This window comes from Urocitellus parryii, chromosome 14 (assembly GCF_045843805.1).
Source record: "Urocitellus parryii isolate mUroPar1 chromosome 14, mUroPar1.hap1, whole genome shotgun sequence".
In the NCBI taxonomy this organism is placed as follows: domain Eukaryota; kingdom Metazoa; phylum Chordata; class Mammalia; order Rodentia; family Sciuridae; genus Urocitellus; species Urocitellus parryii.
Genome location: NC_135544.1, coordinates 55,503,370 through 55,526,705, shown reverse-complemented (window position 1 = coordinate 55,526,705; position 23,336 = coordinate 55,503,370). Strand labels below are relative to the sequence as shown.

The 23,336-nt window shown below is 52.5% G+C and overlaps 1 protein-coding gene across 1 annotated transcript; it reads right to left on the bottom strand.

The window, feature by feature from the left end:
- Window positions 1–2,646: 2,646 nt before the first annotated feature.
- Ctsb (cathepsin B) lies at window positions 2,647–22,772 on the bottom strand. The gene is made up of 10 exons (XM_026381768.2): window positions 22,664–22,772; window positions 11,789–11,939; window positions 11,124–11,209; window positions 9,502–9,616; window positions 8,680–8,798; window positions 7,130–7,215; window positions 6,731–6,874; window positions 6,229–6,345; window positions 3,936–4,064; window positions 2,647–3,574 (listed from the first exon to the last, which is right to left on the bottom strand). The coding sequence occupies exons 2-10, from the start codon at window positions 11,912–11,914 to the stop codon at window positions 3,477–3,479; spliced, it is 1,020 nt and encodes a 339-aa protein (XP_026237553.1). The 5' UTR covers window positions 11,915–11,939; window positions 22,664–22,772; the 3' UTR covers window positions 2,647–3,476.
- Between the last annotated feature and the right edge of the window lie 564 nt (window positions 22,773–23,336).

Genomic DNA, 23,336 nt, shown 5'->3' with positions numbered 1-23,336 from the left:
GCGTGGCCAGCACTGCTGTGAGGCATAGCTCTCTCTTGTCACATTATCAAAATGCCTGAGGCTGGGTATCGTATGTGGGAAAAGGAGTTCTGGACTGGAGATGTGACCCGTGGTGGGGTGCTCACCCAGCACCGGTCTGAGCCCCAGCAACACAAGGGGAGGAGGGGAAAGGCTTCTTTATAAATGCTCACAGTTAGGGAGACTGGAAGTGAAGGTTGGGTGGCCCTGCCTGTCCAGCCTGGGGTCCGGGCCCCCTGGAGGATGGCATCACAGTGGTGGGAGACTGGGAGCGAGAGGGAGTCAGGGCCCAGCGGGCTTTTATAACACACTCACTCTAGAAGGTCAGCAGTCACCCCTTCTGAAGGTGAGTCCCCACCACCTCCATGTCACTACCCTGAGGTCCAAGCCTCCTGCACACAGACCTCTGGAGGACACTCAGGGCACTGCAGTGTGCACAGCCTCTTGTCCCAGGCTACTGCGTGTAAGGTGACTTAACGACTGAATTTGGGTTTTTCCTAAGTAATGTTGGGTTAGCACTGTTACAGAAACGGGTTTTCTGTGACCACTAGAGACACCTGGCTTAAGTTTGGGTCCATGAAGATTTATAGTTAATTGGTTTGTTTAGGCTCAGCCCTGGACAAACTTGTCATCAATGCTGAAGCCAGTTAAGGTAACTTGCTGTATGGAATAGAATGGGCTGTGAGCCAGGCACAAAGTACTTTGCCAAGACTCGACTTGGGATTTTAAGGTAAGTTGTTACAAATTTGCTTGTTGCATTCCCCCTGCCCCAGTACTGGGGACTAAACCCAAGGGCACTCTATCACTAAGCCACATCCCCAGCCCTTTTTAAGACGAGGTCTCCCCAAGTTGCCCAGTCTGGCCTTGAATTTATGATCCTCCTGACAGCCTCTGGAGCCACTGGAATTGCAGGCATGTGCCACATGTCCTGCTCGATTTTATTTTTTTAGTATAACTGTACATAAATATTCACCTAAAATTCAAACAATTGGGCATCCTGCTCCCCACTTTCAGTATCATTTACAGCATTCGACACGGTCTGTTTCCTGTTCACAGATTATTCCACCCAGCCCATCAGAATCTAGGAATTTAAAATGAACAACAGCTGGGAGTGGGAGCCTGACCTCTATGGTTATCTACTGTGCCATTTCCCAGGGGCGCTGGTGTGTGTAGGGGGAGAGGTAGTCATTTTTGGCAGTTTTGGAAACTTGAGCTCTTAAGTTTGTGGTTTTGAAACATCAGTGTGAATCACAATTACCCCATCACCGGGGCCACAGACTTTCTGACCTAGTAGCTTGGTGTGGTGCCCAAGAATTTGCTAACCTAAGTTCTCAGGTGACAGGAACCGGGCTGGTGGAGAGATCAGGCTAAAGAACTGCTCAAAGGCATTGTTCCTCAAACTTCAACCTCCTTAGGAATGGGCGTGTCTGGTCAGGCTGCACACTGACTCAAGTGCGGTGCTCATTCTAGCACTGGCTAATGGGCAGTGAAGCTGGGCTGCAGCCCATTAAAGTGGCAAGGCTCCCAGAGGACCGTGCTGAGGCCTAAGAGAGGAAAGGTGGAACTCTCCCAGATTGACCTGCAGGGAAGACTGAAAAGGCACTGTCCCGCCTGTCCTCCCATGTGGACAGGTGTCCAGGAGGACCTCTGGAGCAGAAGTGATCCCGGGGGTCATTTCTGGCTGACTAAAGCCTTGAGATCCATCCCAAACACTGCAAAGCAGGTTCTTCTGGAAAAGCCTTCACGTGTGATGCTGTCCCAGTGCCTTCTGGTGCTTGGCTGGCTCCACGGGTGGGAATGGAGTTGCAGGTGGGTACACGGTGGAAGAAGAACGGGAGCGGAAGCGTGGGAGCAGCGGAACTGTTAGCAACTCACTGAGGTCAGGAATATATTTGAAATTGCAGGAGTAAAGTGACTAGGAATTTGTGGCTTGAATAACCCTGTGAAACACTTTCTAAGTACTATAAGGAGTACCACGAACTATTCTGTAACCTTCACCAGGTTGCTGGTGCAGTGTGGATCAACCCAGGGCCTCACGCACTGGTAGTTCTTCCACTGACCCACCCTCTCAAACCAGGTTTTTAAGAGCTTATTTGATGTAGCCTCGGATTCCTAGCTTACTAGAAGACAAGCCTCCCAGGTGGGGAAGGGAAATAACTATGGGCAGGCAGGGGAATGAGTGCTGATTATTGTAGTTTCTGGTTCCCTCAAGAACTGGTGCACTTGGTTATGATACTTCACTGGGTGTTTGTCCCAGCAATATAAACTAGTGACAAAAGGGAACTCAAAACACTGCACACAGGCTCTGGCTCCACCCTGGGAGACGTGTCTCCTGGGAAACAGACAACCTGATCTGGAAGACCAACATGGTGCTGCACCTTGAAACCTCAGCAGATTGTGGGGCTTGTGGGTGAACAGTGGAATACAACTATGTCCTTACCTTTGAGCAGGGACAAGCTTGTCAAGACAGAAGGGTTGATGAGGATGACAGGGAACCAGGGAGAGACAGATGCCCTGAATTGAAAACACGGCTGGGGAGCAAGCAGTTTCCAGAAGGCTAAAGACCACAAGTGCACAGGCCAGGACCACAGGGCCCCGTCCGGAGTATACTGAGGCACCATCAACACATTTCACTGAAGGAGAAACCTTTTATTGGCACAGTCATTCCTTGTTAAATTGACAGGGTGAAGATGTAATTTTTCAAAAACAGTAAAAGCTGATTTCTCCCAAACTAGTTTCAATGTAGTAGTCAAGGTCAGTAGGTCAGCCAGCAAATCATGACCACTTGATTTGTTTTAAGCCAGACCATTGGGAGACAATCTGTAAAAACGAGTATAGCTCTTCCAGCTATTAGATTTGTTCATTCACATGATCAGCGGAGGTGCACAAAAAATAAAACTTCTATTAAAAAAGAATCAGCCAAGGACAGAACCAGAGAGGGCTTACAGCACTACCAAGGGCCACGGATGCAGGCGCCCTGCGTCGACGCGGCTTTCTCCAGAGGATTGCACGCCATGCCTGCTACGGACCTGTGGCATCTAGAAGGCATTTGTCCTGTTGGGACTCCACAGACCCTTCCTTTGGAAAGCCTGCAGCCAAAGCCGGTGGGTCTGTCGCTGCTGAAGATGCTTGGACGAGGGGTGGGAGGGTGTTGCAGCCAGAGCCGGAGCAGCAGGCACTACAAACAGCACTAGTCTACGGGGAAGACTCGGGGTGCACTGTGGCCATTGTCCACTGAACAGGCTGGGAGGGAGCAGGAATGGACACGTTTCCTTGGAAGACAGTTCTACCGGGAAGCGTGAGTTTGGCCTGATCCAGTTCTTTAGACCCTGTCTACAACTTCTTGTACCTTATATGAACTCAAAGAATAAAAGATATTCTTGCCCGCATCTCACCCCCAGACCAGTTGGCTATGTTTAGGGAACCCCCCAGGACTGGCCAGCCAGGCCTGCAGCAGACTAGATCTTTGCCCAGTATTGGTCAGTGCGTGGGATTCCAGCCACAATTTCTGATTCAATTCCACAGTGATCCTCTCCTCTGAGGATTTTAAAGAACCCTGGAAACAGAAAGAAAGGTGCTTTGAATGTATGCCTTAATTTCTGATCCTTGTCAATAATTCAAACTCACTCCAAGGACTGAGTGAGTCACCTGCCCCCTGCAGCACCACGGTGCTCTCAGCTTCTGGCCCAGCAGCCGGGCCCTCCCCTCTCCAGGCTCTTTCACCAACCCCAGGTCTCCTTCACAGCCTGGTCCAGTGGGAGCTGCTGTGCAGAGCTTCCTGGAGCCACGGCCCGGTGCACACCACCCTCTCAGGCTCCGAGGCTGTCTACCTACGTGGAGAAGTCCCAGCCCACCAGCACCCAGTCTGTTCTGGCTCATGACTCCCCATCTACAGCAGGAAGGGGGCTGCCACTCACCATTGTCACCCCAGTCAGTGTTCCAGGAGTTGGCCACCAGCCAGTAAGGGATGCCATTCTCTACCCCCCAGCCAAGGATGCGGATGGCGTGGCCTCCCATCATCTCTCCAGCAACATGCTGGTACACTCCTGAGGAAGGGAAAGCCAGTTCAGACCAAGTCCAGGCCACTATCCCGCTCTACAGCACCCCGACTCAGCTAGCCACCCCCAGCAGCAGAGACAGGCCTCCCAGCCAGACCCTGGGTTCCATCGACAGAATACAAACAAAGGGCTAGAACACCACTGCTCCATCAGAAGACTCCAGGGGCTCCCGTGATATAGGGAGGTAATCCACGTGGTTTTGGGTTTTGTTTTGTCTTGCAGTAGAGGATGGAACCCAAGGCCTCATGCATGCTAGGCAAGTTCTCCACCCATGAGCTAAAAAGTGCTACCTTTCCAGCATTATTATTATTATTATTTTTTTTTTTTGAGAAAAAGGAAAAAGAACATTTATTGCTTTGCTAGCAAAGGAGAAACACAGGGGACTCCTGTCCTGTCCCAGAGGCTGTGATTCTGCCCATCAGCAGGAACAGGGGGCTTTTAAAGAGGTGATTCAAAGGCCACATTCCATGTGTTCTCCTTTGGATTTGTAATTCACTTGTTATTTTGTGAGACAGTCATTTCTGAGAGCTTCTGGTACCATCCCCAAAGTCTGGATTACTTCCTTTCTATGGTGAGTGCATACTCAGGGAAAGATAAATCTGCCTAAAATGGGGAAGAAAGGTAATTCCCCATTTCCCAGAGATTAGGGAGGGGGAGAGATTAGGGAGGAGCAGAGAGAGAGAAGAGAAAGAAAGTGTCCATTTAGAAAATAAGCTGCAGTAGCAGAGCATCAAGGGCTATATTCAAAGCATAAAGTGGTCCTCCAGCACTTTAAAAAATTATTTTACCATCCCAGGCTGGCCTTAAACTTGTGGTCCTTCTGCCTCAGGCTCCCGAGTAACTGGGATTACAAGCATGTGCCCAGTACCAAATACATTTTTAAAAGCCCAACACACTCAACTATGTGAAATATTGAAATGGAATCCGACAAAAAGATTTGTTGGTTGATTTTTAAAAACAAAAGGTCTAATCATTAAGTTTTTTTGTGTGTGTTTCTTTTGGTACTGGGAATTGAACTCAGCGATGCTCTGCTACTGAGCCATATCCCCACCCCGTTTCTTTTTATTTTGAGACAGGGTGTTGATAAGCTGCTGAGGGCCTTGCTAAACTGCTGAGGCTGTCTTTGAATTTGCAATCCTCCTGCCTCAACCTCGGGAGCCATCAGGGCATGTGCTACCACATGCGGCTTTCTCCAATGACTAACTTACAAAAGAAATTTACTGCTAAGTGACCGATCATCTGTTTTACATCCTGGGATTCTGTATAATTATGGGTTTGTCTGTCAAGAGTTTTACACAGCTTGAAGAGTTTTTAAATTGCTGCTCTGGGGTGCATTGGAGAGGTGAGGTGGGAGGAGGATGGGTCACTGGTGCTGGCTGATGGGAAAGATGCTGGCCAAGGAGCTCAGAGATCTGGTTAGTCAGGCCTTCCCTGGCAGATGAATCATCTGTCAAATCAGAAACATCTTTAGTAACATGCAGAGGGCTGTGTAAGTATTGCCCTCATGACAATACTTATTTTTCTTGCCCAACTCATCTTCCTTTGTTCCAAATTGAGAGCACTGGTATTACATCTGGTTGAATGTAAATAAGAGAAAAGTAGGAGCAAAGGCAGTTCACCTGGACTGGGGGGCTTCTAAGGAGCTGACAGGGACAGGGTCAGGAATAGGAAGCATTCGGCACCACCCAGAGCAAGGTATTTCCTTTATTCATCTCTGGATGTCAGGTGTGACACTAGGTCTTTGCAAAGACAAAAACAAAAATGATTGAAATAGGCCACTCAGTCCCCACTGTTCAAATGTGGAGACTGATGAAGGACACGGGCCAAGGAGGAGGAACCACTGCCAGGGAGGGGGAAGGTCCCAGAGAGGAGAGCTGAGCTGGGCTTGGAGGGATGAAGAGGAATTAGCCAGACAAGTTCCTGGAGAGGGATGTGGGATACCATGTGCAGAGATGAAGGAAACCAGGACAGCACAGGTGGAAAGCAGTGGCCACAGGACTGCCGGGAGCCACAGGTGGCTGGCAGGAAGGAGGGCGGACGAAGGGAGGTCCGGCAGCCCTCCTCCTCAGGAGCCCCAGGTCTTCCTCCGGGTGAGTCCTGCTGACCCACTTGAGTACCTGCCGGCTGAACCCTCCACCCGCTGCCTACACACCTGATTTGTAGGTCAGGAAGTCTGAGAAGACGGTGAAGGCGCCCTCCACTGGGCCGTTTTTGTAGATCTCTGCCATGATCTCCTTCTCGTTACTGGAGACGCTGTAGGAACTGTACCCTGGAGAGGGGACCACAGCAGCTGGGTGAGGGTGCCACCTCAGCTCCCACAGGCAGTTATCTGCTGATTTACAGCAGGAGGCCAAGAAAGGCTTCCTAAGGAGTGAGCTGGGCCTGGGAGCTGGGCAGAGTGACATGGGAGGGGGCTGAGGACCCCAGTGCTCCAGGATCGGCTACCGGCTCACACAATAAGGAATTCGGTCCCTCGCAGCTCAAGAGGGCTGAAGCTGGAGTTGGGGTGGAGCAAGGCAGAGTGTGGGGGTGTGGGGCGAGGAACTTCTGTTCCTTTCTCCTTCCCAGTGTTCCTGGACCCTAGGATCCAACGGCCCTGGTCTCTGCCTCCCTTTGGCTTGTGGCAGATCCCAGCAGACCCCAGCCCACCTTACCGTAGTGCTTGTCCTCCTTGTAGGACGGGGCGTAGCCGGGCTCACAGCTCTTGCTGCATCTGGGAGTGTCCCCCTCTCCTGTGCACTGGGGCCGGGAACCGTTGACGTGGTGCTCACAGGGAGGGATGGAGTAGGGTCTGCAGCCTGATGGACAGAGTGGACGAGGGGGGTCAGCCTACCACCACCACGGAAAGGCCCTCAGGCCAGGGGGAAGGACTGGACACAGGTCAGCCCATGCCTGCAGCCCTGACCTGGGGCTGACCCTGTCTGGAGGGCTGCCTTATCTGTGTTCGTCTTCCCGCCCAGCCCTCTGCCCTCCATGGTCCTTCATAACAGAAACAAAAGCCATCCTGAGGCAGGGCTTATGGAATCCTCTGGCAGACAGGAATGCACACTCACCTATGTGGGAGTCATACAGGCCACCAGAAACCAGGCCTTTTTTTGTCCAGAAGTTCCAAGCTCCAGATGGATAGCCTCCATTACAGCTAGAAAAAGAGCCTTGTGTTAAATTCAGTGTAAGAGAAGTTCCAGCTGTGCACTGACCACTGCCTGGTCACACATTAAGGTCACTGCTGGGTCCACATGCCCTAGCACTGGCATGACTGTCCCAGAGCCCACCAACCCCCAGTCACCCTCCCTCAACTTACTTCTTCAGGCATCCAACCAGGCTCCCATCCTTTCCCATAAAACCACCCCCCAGAAAACAGGACTCTTACAAACTAGGCTCTAGGCTTCCTTCTTTCTGGAATGGTGATTCTCAACCATGCAGGATATTATAATTCCCCAAGGTAGAGGAGTTCCAACCTCCTCAACTGTATAGTTTTTGATTTTTGAGGTTTCAGTTACCTGTGCCACCAACTGTGGTCTAAAATGTTCAATGGAGAGTTCCTGCATTTCCTAAGTTTTAAATTATAAACTATACTGACCAGCGTGATGAAATCTCACACCATGCCACTCCAGTTGGCACGGAATGAGAATCATGCCCTTGTCTGGAGTATCTGTGCTGTATACACTACCTGCCCATCAGGCACTTAGTAGCTGCCTTGGTCATCAGATTCACAGGTCTTTTTACAGTGCTTGTGTTCAAGTTATTTTACTTAACAGTGGCCCCAGAGCACAAGAGTGACAATGCTGACAATTCCAGTAGGCCAAAGAGAAGCCATAAAGTGCTTTATTTAAGTGAAAAGGTGAAAAGTTCTGAACTTAATAAGAAAAAAAAAATCAGATGCTGAGATTCCCAAGTCTGAATTTATCCCTGAAATTATAACGAAAGAAAAAGAAATTTGTGTTGGTTTTGTCTCTGCAAAACTTATGGGCATAGCAAGTGCTAAGTGCTTAGTTAAGGTGGAAAAAGCATTAAATTTATGTATAGGAAAAAACAGCACATACAGGGTTCAGTCCTAGCCTGGGTTTTGGGCATCCATGAGGGGTACTGCAGCGTATCCCCTGTGGGAAAGCAGGGACGAATGTACTAGGAAAACCCACCAGTGCCAGAGAGCGATTCACTGGTGTGCAGTGAGGCCCAGGCACGTTTCTGTAACTCCGGTCTTTCTATGTGCAGCCATGGATGTGCACCACTGGTGTGGGCCCAAGGCCACACGTTAGCACTGGTGAGCCCCTGAGTTAGGGATACAGCTCAGTGCGATCCACCTGGGGCCCACTGTCTTGATTCAAAATAAGAAAACAACCCCAAGGCAAGTACATTTCCATGAACAGGAAGAAGGAACAAGTGAGGAAACAGCAGTCCCAGGTTCAGAAATTTAACGGCATTTTCTGAGACCATGTTGGCCAGGACCCTCCCTTCGCCCAGCTCTGTAGGCCAGACAGTGGCAGCCACTCCCGGGCCTGCTTCCACTCCTCTGTCTCAGCCAAGAAACACCTTCCCTCCCCTACGAAGTCCTCAGTTCATTCTGCACTAAGGCCTCTGTGTAAAGGTGCCCAAGACTCACCCGTCCCCACACTGGCCGCCACAGCAGGTGAGCATGTCCTCTGCAGACACCTCCACATTGACGTGCCCGTTGGTGTGGATGCAGATCCGATCAGACATGGCCTCCACAGCCCCAAATGCCTGCGGGAACAAGCCCTGCCCAGTGAGGCCGCCGCCACGCCTGACCTGTGGCGTCTCCCGCCATCACCAGAGAGGTCTGTAGACCTCGTGGATGGCCAGTCTCTCTCAAAGCCACGTGTGGCTCTAACTCAGCTTCCAAGCAAAGACCAATCCACCTGAGCCTCTACCTGCGGACTCAGCTCACTCCTGAAGCAAACACAAACACACAGCTCAAACACTGCCTGGTTTCACCTAGAGGAGGCACTTGGAGAGCAGCAGGAGCCGGGTGTTGGCGGCAGCCCCTGACATCAAGGTGAAAGGAGCTCTGGGAGGGGGTGTGGTGGCTGCGCAGCAGTGCCCACGTGCTAACGCCACTGAACTGCACACAACAAATGTGAAGATGGTGGCAATTTCTGCTATCTGTATTTTACCACAACTCAAAAACAAGGACAGCTCATTGACAGAGATGGGACACTCAGGAAGCAGAGCAGTGGCCAGCGCTGCCAGTGTGTACAGGGACTCACCATCTGCAAGGCCCACAGCCCATTCATTCCTCCACCCAATCCTTGCCACAACTCCTGACCACGACACCATCACTAGACTGATGGGAACTGATTCTGAAAGCTAACGTCACTTGCCTGGTCACAGTTGGTCCCTCCCCAGACTGTTGACCATTCCCCCACCCGTTCTGCTCCTGCAGCAATCCTAGCCAACTGGGTCTTACCCAGCAAGAGCCACAGGAACCCTGGTCTCTGATCTCTTTGATGGTTGGACAGTCGGGCCACTGTTCCCGAGCATCGAAGCTTTCAGGCAGATTGATGTCCTCAGCGAACTGAACTCTGGACAAAGGAAGGTCTTCATTACAAACTGTCACCTTGCAATTCACCCCCCAAGATGCAAAGGCTTCTTGGTTAAGGGCTGCACCAAGAGAGCAAGTGAGGGCTGAGATGTGCAGAAGTCCCTCATGGTCTGGTTTTTTGGTAGTGGGAACTGAACACAGGGGCATTTTGCCACTGAGCTGCATCCCCAGCCATTTTTACTTTTTCCCTTTGAGCCAGGGTCTCGCTAAGTTGCTGAGGCTGCCCTCAAACTTGCTATCCCCCTGCCTCAGCCTTCTGGGTCCCTGGGATTGCGGGGGTGCACTAGGAATCTTGTAACACAGAACTTGATCCCATGGCTCAATGCAATCTGGCATTCTGTACGCTTCTTTCTAGATCCATTTGATATTTTTCAACAGTTCTATGTCTCTTGCTTCCTCTACCCACCTTTAATCCTAAACAACTATCTAGATGCTTTAAATCATTTTTAAAATTTATTTTTGTGATTTTTTTTTTCTGGGTTCTCATTTCATATAAAAGGTGTACTGGAACAAGACGACACTGGCTGTGAGTAGAAAAGTATCTGGGATTCATTCTATTTTCTCTTTTCCTTAAAGAGTCATTTAACTGTATGCCAAGACAGATGTGCCCCACCCTAGGTTTCGCAGTCTGTGAAAAACACTCAAGTTCTCACCAGGCGTGGCGCACACACCTGTAATCCCAGCGGCTTGGGAGGCTGAGACAGGAGGATCACGCTTTTGCCAGCCTCAGCAATGGCAAGGCGCTAAGCAACTCAGTGAGACTCTGTTTCTAAATAAAATACAAAATAGAGCTCGGGATGTGACTCAGTGGTTGAGTGGCCCCGAGTTCAATCCCTGGTACTCGCCCGCAAAAAAACAAAACAAAAACAAAACACATTAAGGTTCTCCAATCACACGGCAGATGTGGGGAACACATCCTGTCACTGCCAACATCCTCAGCCCCGAGGAGTCCTACAACTTCACTTTTCCTCTCTATCTCGCTGCGATTCTCCAAGTGGATGCAGTCCACTTCCCACTTTCCGACTTGGAATGGCTAAAAATGAAAACTGTGCTCTTCTTACAGCCCTAAGAGCTCAGGCTGGAAGAGAAATGATGAATTTTATCACCCTGGCCTTCCTCTAAAGAGTAGAGTCAGGACTCTCAACCACCCCAGCCTCAGGCAGCCACCTGTAATGAAAAGCTCCATGAAAAGGCCCTAGGCCGTGTTCTAGGAAAAGAAAACACAAGGGCAGATCCTATGGCTCTTCTTAAGATTTTCCTTAGATTTTTCAAAACGGAGTTCACTGAGACCCATCTGCCATCCTGGAGCCTGGTCCTAGGCTCTAGGACACCTTGGAGATGCCCATACTGGCCGGAGGTGTACCTTGAGGTGTCTCGGCAGCTCCGAGGGGGACCGAGGGCGGCTTCCCTTTCCCCCTCCATGGTCCCTCATGGCTGCCTGTGGCCCACAGGCTGAGGGTCAGGGCTTCTCCAGGCACAGCACTTACCTCTCGGGCAGCCGGGGCCCACCCAGGAAAGTGCCACACAGCCTCTTCAGGTAGCTCACGTCCACATTGTGGAAATTTCGTCCCGCCTGGAAGAGAGCCATGCCTGTGACTGTCACCTACCAACCCAGAGGTTGCTGGCATGGGGTAGGCGGGCACGCTGCCCACACACAGGGTCCTCCTCAGGGAAGGCCAGGGAGACAAAAGAACCGGAGAACCACCAGAGCAGCCCATGGGCAGAGTGCAGCTCCCACACCAGGTGCCTTCTCCCTCTGCTGACAAGTGACCCCCACGCCCCACCCTCCGCCCTGCACACGGCTCACTCCTCACTTCTTGGTTCCCACAGTCTTCAGGGATCAGCAGAAACCAGCAGTGGTGGGAGAGGGCGCTGATGGCGCACAGGGGCCTCCGCTGCGGGCTTCTCGGGCTCCCTGGCTGTGGAGGGCTGGGAACTCACCTCCTCCTCCACGCCTCGGCCTACCTGGGGACACTCGCTCACGCCTGTTCCCGTGCCCACGGTGCACAGGGAGGGAGGAAGCGACCATGATCCTAAGCTTTAACTTTCTCACACAGAAAGTGCTGTGGCCCCATTGGGAGCCATCCTGAGTGCCCAGGCCAACCCCCAAGGTGACATAAGGACAGACACAGGAAGCAGCCCCGCAGCCCACCTGCCATGTGGTGTTCTGCTTGTTGATGTAGGTGATCAGTTCTTCTGACAGCGGGTGGAAAGAAGTCCTGCCCTGGGCTCTGGTCAGCACCAGCAGATAGCAGAGAAAGGCCAAAGGCCACCACATTCTGGAAACTGGATCCTGAGCCCACCTGGAAAGGACAGGACGGGGGGAGTTATGATGGGTCCCACGCTACACACCAGGGGGCTCCTCGGGCAGACAGCGGGGCTCTCATCCTGGCTCTGCCAGGGGCCCCTTTGTGAAGCCTGGGGTGACGGCAGATGGACCTCAGGGGTCTACGGTGTCCACAGCATCCTCCACTGTGCCATGCTCCCGCCATGCCTGATGGCTGACACGAGGACACAGACAGTCCGGGGCCTGTGCCGTGACTAAACTGGGCCCAGGGCCCTCTCTGCTACGTCTGAATTTCGTGGATCTGTTCAAGAGGCCTTCCCAAAGTGAGTGATCCGAAAGATGCATGTGTGACCGTGTCCTGAGGGAAGGGCCAACGGGGCAGGCAAACACAAGCTTGGCCCTTGCCAGTCACAGTGGAGATGACAGAAAAGCAGCTTCCGCCAGCCACCTGGCTCCCGCGAGCCCAGCTGGTTTGCCCAGTCAGCCCAGGGCTCTGCTTCCAGCCTCGGAGACGGGCCTTCTGAGAAACCACCTCCCACCTCAGCCCTTCATCTGAGGACGCCAGCGTGAGTCAGGAGGCCGGCGACTTCCAGCTCAACATGAATCACCCTCTCGGGCAAGGAGCTAACAGAAGCAAGTGTTTCCTGGCCGACACCTGTGGCCTGGCGAGGGCCAGGGCGGGGAGCGTCCCCGGGCTCCTGAGAGCAGGCTCCACCTCCTCAAGGTCAGGCTGTGGCAAAGGCCTCGAAGGGCCTGTGACTTAGTGTCAGCGCAACACGTGCCTCACAAGGAGACCCGTATGAGGGAAGAGTCAAACTTCACCATGGCTCAACTCAAGCCCACTGTGTCAGCTGGCAGAGAGGGCAGGCCATGCTCAGGGTTCTGACCGTGAACATGTGAATAACTAACAGTCCAACAAGTTCAAGAAGGATTCTTCTGGAAGAATACACATGTGAGGAGAGAGAGATGTTCTGGAAAGAGCTCTGTGGAGGCCCTCCAGGATGGCACATGGATCACAATTGTTACTTTCTGGTGTGTGTGTGTGTGTGTGCGCGCACACACGCATATGTGGCACTGAGCACTGAATCCAGGAGTGCTCTTCCACTGAGCACACCCTAGACCTTTTATCTTTTATTTTGAGACAGGGTCTTGCTAAGTTGCCCCGACTGGCCTGGAACTTGTAAGCCTCCTGCTCAGCCTCTCAAGGAGCTGGGATCACAGGCAGGTGCCACCACAATGGCTGCCTGCCAACTTTTAAACCTGTGTGCTGTGACTCACACAGGTTGACATTTAGAAAGTTACTATACAGATACACTGGCGTCCAAGTGAAAAGACACAGGCACACACACAGCTGCTCACTAAATAACTCTCTCGGTAAGACCAGAAACAGAGTCAATGTCTAATAACAGGTAATTGTTAAATCATGGTGAACGGCCAGGTAGATGACAAAGCGGTCTCTGAAAAGTGAACTAGCTGAATCATATCGTACTGATAGAGCAAAAGCGCCCAGGCCCTACTGTTATGTGGAAAAGTGAGTTGCAGACCATTAGTAAGGTGAGCCTGTTAGGCAAGGAGCATGGGTAGGTGCCGTCCTGCAGCTTCGGGCAAGATGTGAGGGGTGCACCCAGGCCTGGTGGCACAGCCTTCCATGCCAGCTCCCTCTCAGCTACTCGGGAAGCCCAGGCAGGAGCAGCACAAAAGCTGCCAGCCTGGCAATGAGCACGATCCTGTTTCAAAAGAAAACAGCCATGATGAAGATGATGCTGATGGCAGCGGCGGCTGGGGGTGCAGCCCAGTGGTGGGTGCTTGGAGCCCTGGGTTCAAGCCCCAGTATGGGGGGAAAAAGTCAAAGAAAATATACAAAAGCAGTCACTGCGCCAGGAGACCATACTGCTATGGTCTGAGTGTGACCTCCAAAGGGCCATGTTGCAGGAGCTTGGCCTCAGTGTGGCCATGTGAGGAGGTCGTGTGACACACAGCAGGTGGGGCACGTGGGAGGCCTTAGTGGGCTCTGCTCCAGTCTCTGGTTTCTCCTCTAGCCACGTAATTGCTCCCTATCATACACGATGCCACCATGATGCCATCTGCTGTGGGGTAGCCCAGGCCAACAGGGTCCTCGCCAGAGGCCAACTCCATGGGGCTGCCTGGTCTTGAACTTTCAGCCTCCAAAACTGTGAGCTAAATAACCCCCCCCCGCCTTTTTTTTTTTTTAAATGAAAATGTTCTTGTATTCCAAACTCTGTTTCTTTTAGGAAGAATCGTAGTAATGCTGCCAAAGACCCTGAGTCACCAAATTGGTAAACAATCAATTCTGTAATAATCTCCAAATGCATTCTCAATCATCCTCTGCCACCAATGAGGCTTCCTCCCTAAAGACTGCCTGCTCAATGCCCTTAATGTCCCCATGTCCAGTGACTCATGGGGAGGCTCCCTTCTCATGTGATCATGTGCCAGCTGGCCACATGGCCTGCAAATTGAGGTAAATGTGTCCAGCAAAAGTCGGGCCCCTCTGACTTACACTGGCATTCTAATCTTTTCTCAAGACAGTGGGCACTGGTGCAGAAACACCAGAGTGACCACTCCTTGAAAGTGGGAGTCTGGATGAACAGAGGACAGGTCGCCAGGCTTGTTCTCTCCTCTCTTGTACATGGAGAACGAGTGTCCCCAGGTGCCCCCGGGAGGCTTGGCATCTGCTGAGATGGGAAACCATAAGCCAAGAGAAGGACAGGAGCATTTCAATGGCAACCTAAACTTTAAAATGGGATTTCTTTGGTTTCCGTGGTGGCAGAGAACACAGCACTCCCATCTCCCAGGTGGCCCCAGTTCCTGCAGCCCGCTGGCACTCCACCAGCAGGGAGACCCTGTGCTCACTCCTCTTCCTGTGGTCCCGCTGCTCCTCCCCATGCTCCTGTGAGCTGGAGCCACAGCTCAGCAGGGACCACCCAGCGCCCTGCCCACTCACAGCAGGATAAGCACTTGGAAGAAGACTCCTTTCAGCCCTGTACCTGTGGCACAGACTTCGGGGGGGGGGGGCTACCAGCTGCTGTCGCCTGGTGGTGAGGACAAGCCCTGGTGTGGAGGCAGGAGACCTGCATTTGTGCCTCAGCTCCACCACTAACTGGCACTGGGAGCACCAACCTCTACGGAGCCATGGTTTCACCACTATGAAGTGGATTAGTAGGTACCATGTCTCTGGTGGCAGCTGTATGTGAACCGAGGCAGGGCAGAAGCCCCTGTGTGGTGCCGGGTGTACACACCAAGGAGTACAGTGCTGCTCACTCCAACAGGCTCCATTTCCCTTCACTCCTCCCCTTTCCCCCACCTCTAGCATGGGCCAGGTGACTCCAGTTTACCCCAAACCTACCCCAAATACCTCCACATTGCCAGAAGAATCTGCATTAAAACAAGCTTCTAAACCGGGCACAGTGGCGCACACTGATCCCAGCTGCTTGGTAGGCTCTGTAAGGAGGATCACAATTAGCAAGTCTCTGTCTCAAAATTTAAAAAGAGCTGGGGCTGTAGCTTAGTGGTAGAGCACCTCTGGGTTCAATCCCTGGTGCTACCAAGAAAACAAAACAGAAAAAAACACCTCAACAACAACAAAACCCACCAAAACCATCACACACCAACAAAAGCCCCTCGGTTCCAACCTCAGCGAACCTCCACATCTAATGTCCAAAGAGGCTTCCATCTTAAGGGTTCTGAGACTGCTGAGAGCCCATCTCTGAAGCCAAATGTCCCCTCCTAGAGGAAGAGACAGATACCCTGAGAGCAGGCGCAGTTTCACTCTAGTGAGTAGCCAACTTCCATTATCCCAATGCTGCTCAAATGGCAATCCCTCTGGGAATGCGCAAGGGTGCGAAAGACAAGCTCAGCTGCTGATACCCTGTCATGGGTTCCAAGGTCTTTGCCAAAACAGCAAACCACTTTCACTTCCCCTAGTTCAGGCAAATGCTTTCCTCTTATTTCTCAATTCAGTGATTTTTTAAAAAATTACACAAGATGAATAGAAAGTCCTTATTTCAGGAGGGGAGGGGGCCCAAACAGGAGGAACACACTTGCAAGCTGTGGGCTACTGTTATTTCTAGTCCTGGTCAATGGGCTTCCCAGCAAGATCTGGAATCCACTCACCCCCCCACCCTTTTCAAGTCAGTCTCTGGTGACAAGACCAGGCCCTCCTTCCTCCCCTGGCCAAGCCCATGTAGCACTCAATGGTTCATACATCCCACTGGTATCCTGAAGAATGCTGTCATGTGTAAAGAAAGGGTTTGTGGTCACAGCAAAACTGTTCCCCAGACACCCTAATGACTTCCCAGGACAAATGTGAAGTTTGGGCCTCTGGAAGGAGATGGAGTGGACGTCAGGAGAGGAGTTAACGCCAAGTCGTAGGGAGCCTATGTATGTCCTGCCACCCTAAAAGAGTGGAGTTGGGCTGCTAGCGAGCTTGAGGAAGGAAGCTCCCTCCACTGTTACAGAGCCCTCTGTTGAAGGACGCAGGGGGACAGGCCATAGGCCCCTGAAATTTCCAGATCAGAAAAAAATGAACGGACACCCAGAGCAGATTTTCCCTAATATCCTGCTCTTCTGCCCAGCGGTGCTGTGAATCCCGTAGACCTCTTCCAGGGGTCTCTAAAGAGTCCGGAGGCTTCAGCCAGGGGTGGTGGTGGCTCAGGTCTACATTCCAGCAACTCGAGAGGCTGAGGTAGGACAATCACAAGTTCAAGGACAGCCTCAGAAAACTAGCAAGACCCTGTCTCAAAATAAAGGGGCTGGGATGTAGCTCAGTGGTAGAGGGCCCTGGGTTCGCTCCCCAGGACGGTGGGAAAACACAGATGCACCGACAGTGCCTACATTCTGAAGTAACCACAAACCCAGGACTGTGCCTGGAGATGGCAGAGCGACTGCATCAGGGGAAGGTGGGAAATGAGGAGGAGGGTGAAGACTTGGTGGGACCGGGACAAAGAATATTATGCGTTTCTTTCTCTTCCATAAAAACTTGGCTTGGTTCTCACCATCATTAAAGGCAGCTGTTCAAGTTCCAACCTCTTCAGTACACCCACAAAACAAGACCACGGGGATCCTCACTGCCTCTCCACTTCACTCACCCAGTTATTTATACCTCAAAGCTGGAGCAGCCTGGGGCAGGGGAGCAGGTAATCTCAAGGACGCACTAGAAGCCCAGGAGCCTTCCTTCTTTGCTCTGAATCACAGCCTTGATGTGGTCTTTGGTGTTTTATGTCTTTGCTCCTAAAGGAATTCTTGGTTGATCACGTTTAAATTCAGATAAAAACAGGCTGGGGGTGCAGCTCAGTGGTAGCCCTTGCCGCGCCCACACGCACACATGGATCCCAGCCCTTGGCCTCATCTCTCTCCCTATGAGCAGGCAGTGGCCTCTCAGTCCCTTGGAGCCAGGCTTGATGTGGCTAACTTCTGCCTGGCCCAGAAAAGGCATCCAAGCCAGGAACCAGCAGCGCCACTATCTAGTCCTGGAGACTCCATGGGAACCAGGAAGAAGGTTCCATATGTCACCTGAACCCTTCAGGCCATTAAGACACTTCACAGGCCACCCACTTGCCAGTCAACTTCCAAAATAAGTCAATCATTCACACCAGGTGCAGCAGGGCCAGCCTGCTCAAGCCACTCTCCCACACGCCTGGAAACGTCCGGCTACAATGCCCACAAGTGGGACGCTGAAGATCAGCCACAGCAAACCCACACCCTGCACAAGGAAGAAAATCACAACCCTGCGACCAGAAGAGTGGACACCACAAAGGCCCTCAGCAGTTGAAAGAAATGTTTATTGTTGGTGGGAAACCAGACAATCTTACTGAACAATGTTCTGGTTAAGTTCTGGAAGATTCTGCTCCCAGCTCTGAGATGCTGACAGGGGCGATACATTACCCAGGCCTGTTTCTAAAGTGGGCATCTTGCAGAGCTTTTAGAGAGCCTCTGAGACCTAAATGAGATTAGTGTCTATGCCTCTCAGCTGGCCGGACAGGGCAGCTCCCTGAGGATGGGGCAGGCGACACTGAGCTTCCTGGCTGGCTGGGGGCTGGGACTGCTGGACATGAAAGCCAGCAAAAGAAAGGTGTGCCCCGCAGCTGGGTCCTGCTGTCCCCTGGCCGGGGCGGGGGGAGGGGCGAGGAGTAGTACAGGGGTAGGAACAGATGGTTCTTGCAAGGCAGACCTGAGAGGGAAGGAGGGGCCTCCCTGCACCAGGAAACCTCACCCCCTCTCCACTGGTCACTGAATATGCATCTCCTGCTTGCAGGGCAGAGAACACCTGCTGCCCCGGAATAATTATCTTCAAAAGTATCCCAGTTTGAGTGAAAAATTATGACTATTCCACTGTTGGTGACGAGGCCCTACGTGTTGACATACTTGACCACCTTCCTGCCCAAACCCCAGTGGAGTCAAGTAAACCAAGAATGAGGGGCAGAGGGCTCTGGAACTCTGACTTGGTCTGACACACCCTTGACTGAAGGAGGCCTTGGCTGGCAGCCTCTGCCCCCCACCCAGGACTTGTGTAAGCAGGAAGCCACGTGACTCCTCTGTGACATGCCCCACCCAAGTTCAGCAGGTCAGAGGGTCATGGAGCAGCCTGACCCTACCCAGGCTGGGAGGCAGAATATCTGCCGCTTCTCTAGGGCTCTACCACCGAGGTGGTACCAGACCAATGCTCAGCCAGCCCTGCTTACTGACAACGTTGGATTATCTCGACCAGACCAAAGAAGTTACTGGCCTGGTCAAGAGAGATAAGGGTTAGAATTGAAATCCACGTGTCCTTCTCAGCACCAGCATTCATAAAAACATCAGTGCTAGAAAAGGACCCCAGTCTTGTATAAGGCCTCTACTTTGCAGGTGGGAAAAACTAAGGCTTGAGAGAAGACCAGGAGCAATCTGTGAAGGAGCGCACCTACCTGAGCAGGGCGGATTAACTGTCAGGGATGAAATTCCACCACAGTCTTCTAAGTGATGCAACTCATGCTGCAGACTGCGGGTGGCCCAGCTTTCTTATCTGTAAAGAGTAAGACTGCAACCCGAAACCTCACACATAAATGAGAAAACGTGACCTAACTACACAGTTCAGACACCTAGGTCAGGACCAAAAGAACTCTGGGAGGGTTAGCTGTTCACAAACACATCAAAACACACAAAGGAGCCAGGCATGGTGGCTGGAATCCCAGCAACTCAGGAGACTGAGGTAGGAGGATTACAAATTTGAGGCCAGCCTCAGCAACTTAGTAATGCCCTAGCAACTCAGGCAAGATTCTGACTTTAAATAAATAAATAAATAAATAAGGACTGAGGATGTGGCTCAGCAGTAAAGCATCCCTGGGTTTGATCCCCAAACAACAAGTAAATAAATACACAAAGGGAGCCAGGCACAGTGGCACACACCTGTAATCCCAGCTACCCAGGAGGCTGAGCCTGCAGGGGCTTGAGTTTGAGGCCAGCCTAGGCAACTTAGTGAGAATCTGTCTTCGAAACAAAAATGCACAAGTGCTACCAATGATCAACAACAAAACAGGAAAAGCCTCAATATTATTGATGCTTTTCTAGGGCAAAAAATAAAACTTGAATTTCTAGTCAGGAAAATTAAAACAGGTACCATTTCAAACCTACTAGATTGGTAAAAATTGAAATCTGGTAAGAGCTAGTATTGGTGAATAGGAGGAACAGGAACCTCCACACTGCTGGGAGTGAAACTGAGACAAGCCAGGTGCAGGTGCACGCCTGTAATCCCAGCAGCTCGGGAGGCGGAGGCACAAGAATCAGGAGTTCAAAGCCAGCCTCAGCAACCACAAGACACTGAGCAACTCAGTGAGATCCTGTCTCTAAATAAAATACAAAAAAGGGCTGGGGATGAGGCTCTGTGGTTGAGTGCCCCTGGGTTCAATCCCCAGTACCAAAAACAAACAAATAAACAAATAAAAAAAACCCACAAAACAAGAACAACAACAAACACCAAACTGAGACAGTTACCCAGGAGGGCACTATGTCAATATCCAGCACAATAGAATATGTGATGAGTCACCTGCCTTGTGACCCAGCCTTTAATTCTGCTTCACTTTTGCTTCTACACAAGAGAAACTCTTGAAAGTAACTGGGAGATTCAAAAAGATATTTACTGTAGCACTTGAGCAATAGTGAAAAAGTAGGAAAACCAGGCCTATAATCCTAGCGATTTGGGAGGTGAGGCAGGACTACAAGTTTGAGGCCAGCCTAGGCAACTTAGTAAGACCCTGTCTCTCAATAAAAATAAAAAGGGCCCGGTGTGGTGGCATACACCTGTTATCCCAGTGGATTGGGAGGATGGCAGGCTCAAAGCCAGCCTCAGCAATTTAGGGAGGCCCTAAGCAACTCAGCAAGACCCTATCTCAAAGTAAAATGCAAAAAAGGGCTGAGGATGTGACTCAGGGTTAAGCGCCCCTGGGTTCAATCCCTGGTACAAAAAAATCATCATCATCATCATCTCCTCTGGTACAGAAAAAAAAAAAAGAATCTAACTGTCCCTCGTATAGGGTAACATACCATGTGTATTTAATATGAATGAACTAGAGGCTGAGGATGTGGCTCAGTGGCAGAGCACTTGCCTAGCACGGTAGGGCCCTAGGTCAATCCCTACCACCACAAAAAGGAAAAAAAAAAAAAAAGATGAATGAACTACATTAGATCTGTTAACAACACACACTTTATAACAACATTGCTATGGATTGATACAGAGTAGACGAAATCCCAAGGAAGCCCAGGAGAAGTGTAAGAAGAGGCCTGCAGAAGCAGAAACAATGTTCCTCTGAAGGAAAGCAGGTGCAGGAGAATACTGACCCCCAGAAACCGCTGCTCAGAGGGTTAGGGTTAGGTTTACCCTGGAAGGCCTCAGGGCTGCAGAAGGAGGAGTTAAGGCTTTAAGTTAAAAAGCAGAGAACTGGGCTGGGAGCAGCAGTGCACACCAGCAGTCCCAGCAACTCTGGAGGTTGAGGAAGGAGGATTCAAAGTTCAAAGTCATCCTCAGCAACTTAGTGAGACTCCATCTCAAAATAAAAATAAAAAATGGATGGGACGGGGCTTTGTGGTTGAGCTTCCCGGATTTAATCCCCAGTACCCAAACAAACAAACAAAACAACAACACCAAAAAGCCCTCAAGGGAGCAGGTGTAGGGACTACCAACTGCAGCAAGCTCGGCACACAGATCCCATCAGCCCCACCATTGCCCTTCAGGTGAATCATGCAAGTGTTTGGTTTCTACCCCCTTGACCTTCAAATATTCCATTTCATACAGTTCAGCCTCACACGTCTAACAATTTCCTCACACCAGATCATGAAAAGTAGACAGACCTGTGACTCCTCCCAAGTATTTCCACCCCTACTACAGAAGGGCCTCAACCCAAACTGCTGAATCAGCACCACAGGGCTTTCAACCTGGGGCCAAAGGGCTTCCGGCCCCACTGCCTGCCCAGTTTGAAACAGGGTTGTCCAGAGTTAACGCCAAGGAAAGTCCATTTGAGCCAGTCTGTGGGGTGTCCCGCCGGGGCCTCAAGGCAGGCAGACGAGGGACCTGCACTTTTGCACCAGGCAGTACCCTGAAAGGAGCAGAAGCCGCTCTTCTCCAGGGTGCCTTCAACTCTCTTTGGGAAGGTCTTTCTCTAGGAAGTTCAAAGGTCGTAGGTCACCATCACTAGGACCAATGGGAAGCAAGTCTCCACTGAGAAAAGGCTGATGGGGAAGAAAAGAGCAGAACCACCTCCCAGGCCTCTTCACCTTCCTGCAGATTCAGGACCCCTATCTCCCTGGCCCACTCACTGGTGTGGGGGTCGTGGGGCTGGGGCTTCCTCAGTGCCTGGCAGGGGACTGATACAGGCGCCTAAGGGCCAGGTCTAATTCACCTCATCCTGGCCTGCCCGCCGGCCTGCCCTGCGGAAGCCACCCCACAGTGCTGCACAGGTACTACCCCCCTACCCCCGCCCTCCAGGCCACTGACTGAAGGAAGGTCTGTGCCCCAGGCAGCGAAGTACTCCTGCCCCCCAACCCTCCTGGCCTGAGGCTGTCCCCCTTCCAGGAGTCCAAGTGAAGCACTGACCATGTCCTCTTCCCATATCCCGAGAGCAAGCCCGACACAGTCCACCCAGCCCGACCTCCACTCTTCCCGTTTGTTGGCTAACTCTTCTGGCCCGCTCGCGCCAGCTACCCGGGATCATGGGATCCCAGGTTATGCCTTCTGGGATCCCATGAATTGTGTGGGGTTATGTGCTGAAAGTCGCCGGGCAAACTCTTTAGAAAAAAAACAAATCCAGAAACTAAAGGAAAACAGATGCAGGTCGATACCATTATCTCAGCAATCTGTGCCGAGGACCCGAGGCCAGGGCTGAGGCCGAGGGAGAGAGAGGCCGGCCACCGTCGCCGGGATCCGGGCCCAGCTTCCCCGCAGGCTCCTCCCCCGGGGCTCCCCGCAAACTCCCCAGCGCCCCGGGGCCGCCTCCGGCCCGCCCAGGGAGACCGCCCCGGGAGACGAGCCCTGGGGAGCGCGGCCCGGGTGCACAGCGCCACCGGCTCGAAGGCGGTCCAGCCCCGCTTCCCGCCGGCCGCGACCGCCACCCCTGCCTGTCCCCCAGGACCCCGCGGGAAGGCGCCTGGGCCCGGCTGGGGCCGCAGAGAGGCCCAGCCTCGGCGCCCGCGCGCAGCTGGCTCCCCACCCTCCGCCAAGGTCACGTCTGTGGCGCCCCACGCCCGGGCACTCACCGAGCGCAACGCCGAGAGCCGGGGCCTGCCTAGGGGAGCAGCGAGCTCGCGGAGACGAAGGCGGAGCCGGAGCCCGAGCCGCGGTGGCCGCCCCGGCCGCTCGCCCCTATTTAGCCTGCGCGGCCCCGCCCGCCCGGCTGGCTCGCCACGTGACGCCCCGGCGCGCCCCGCCCCGGCGCCCTGGCCCGCGCCGCCCACGGTTCGCAGCTCCCCAAGACCCTGCGGGCCACGGGGACTTTGCGCCTGGCGGTCCCCCGGGATGCTAACCCCTGCGGACGGGAGCCGTCTGCGGCAGAGTGGCTGAAGGTGGTCCCCAAGGTCTCCACCCACCTGGAGAAATTCTCCAGGGACCCTGCGCCCCACACTGCGCTTTCAAAGCCGCCGGAGCGCTGGGTGGGGCGCGGCGGCTGTGCTTACTTCCTTGCTGGGGTTGGGGATGGAGACGCCGGCTTCCTAGAGCACCCTTTGCATCTTGTAGCCGAATATTCTGAGAAGATATGGTTGGGGCTCAGAACGCGCCGGATACTTTGAACTGAAGGAATCCGGCTTAGAAGCAGAATCCTCCTGATCCTCTTCCCGCAAGGCAGACATAGAAATTAGATTGTTCCGCAAAGCGGTGGTAGAAACTGGAACTCGCCTCCTGCAAGGCTTCCCTCATACCTAGAAATAATGC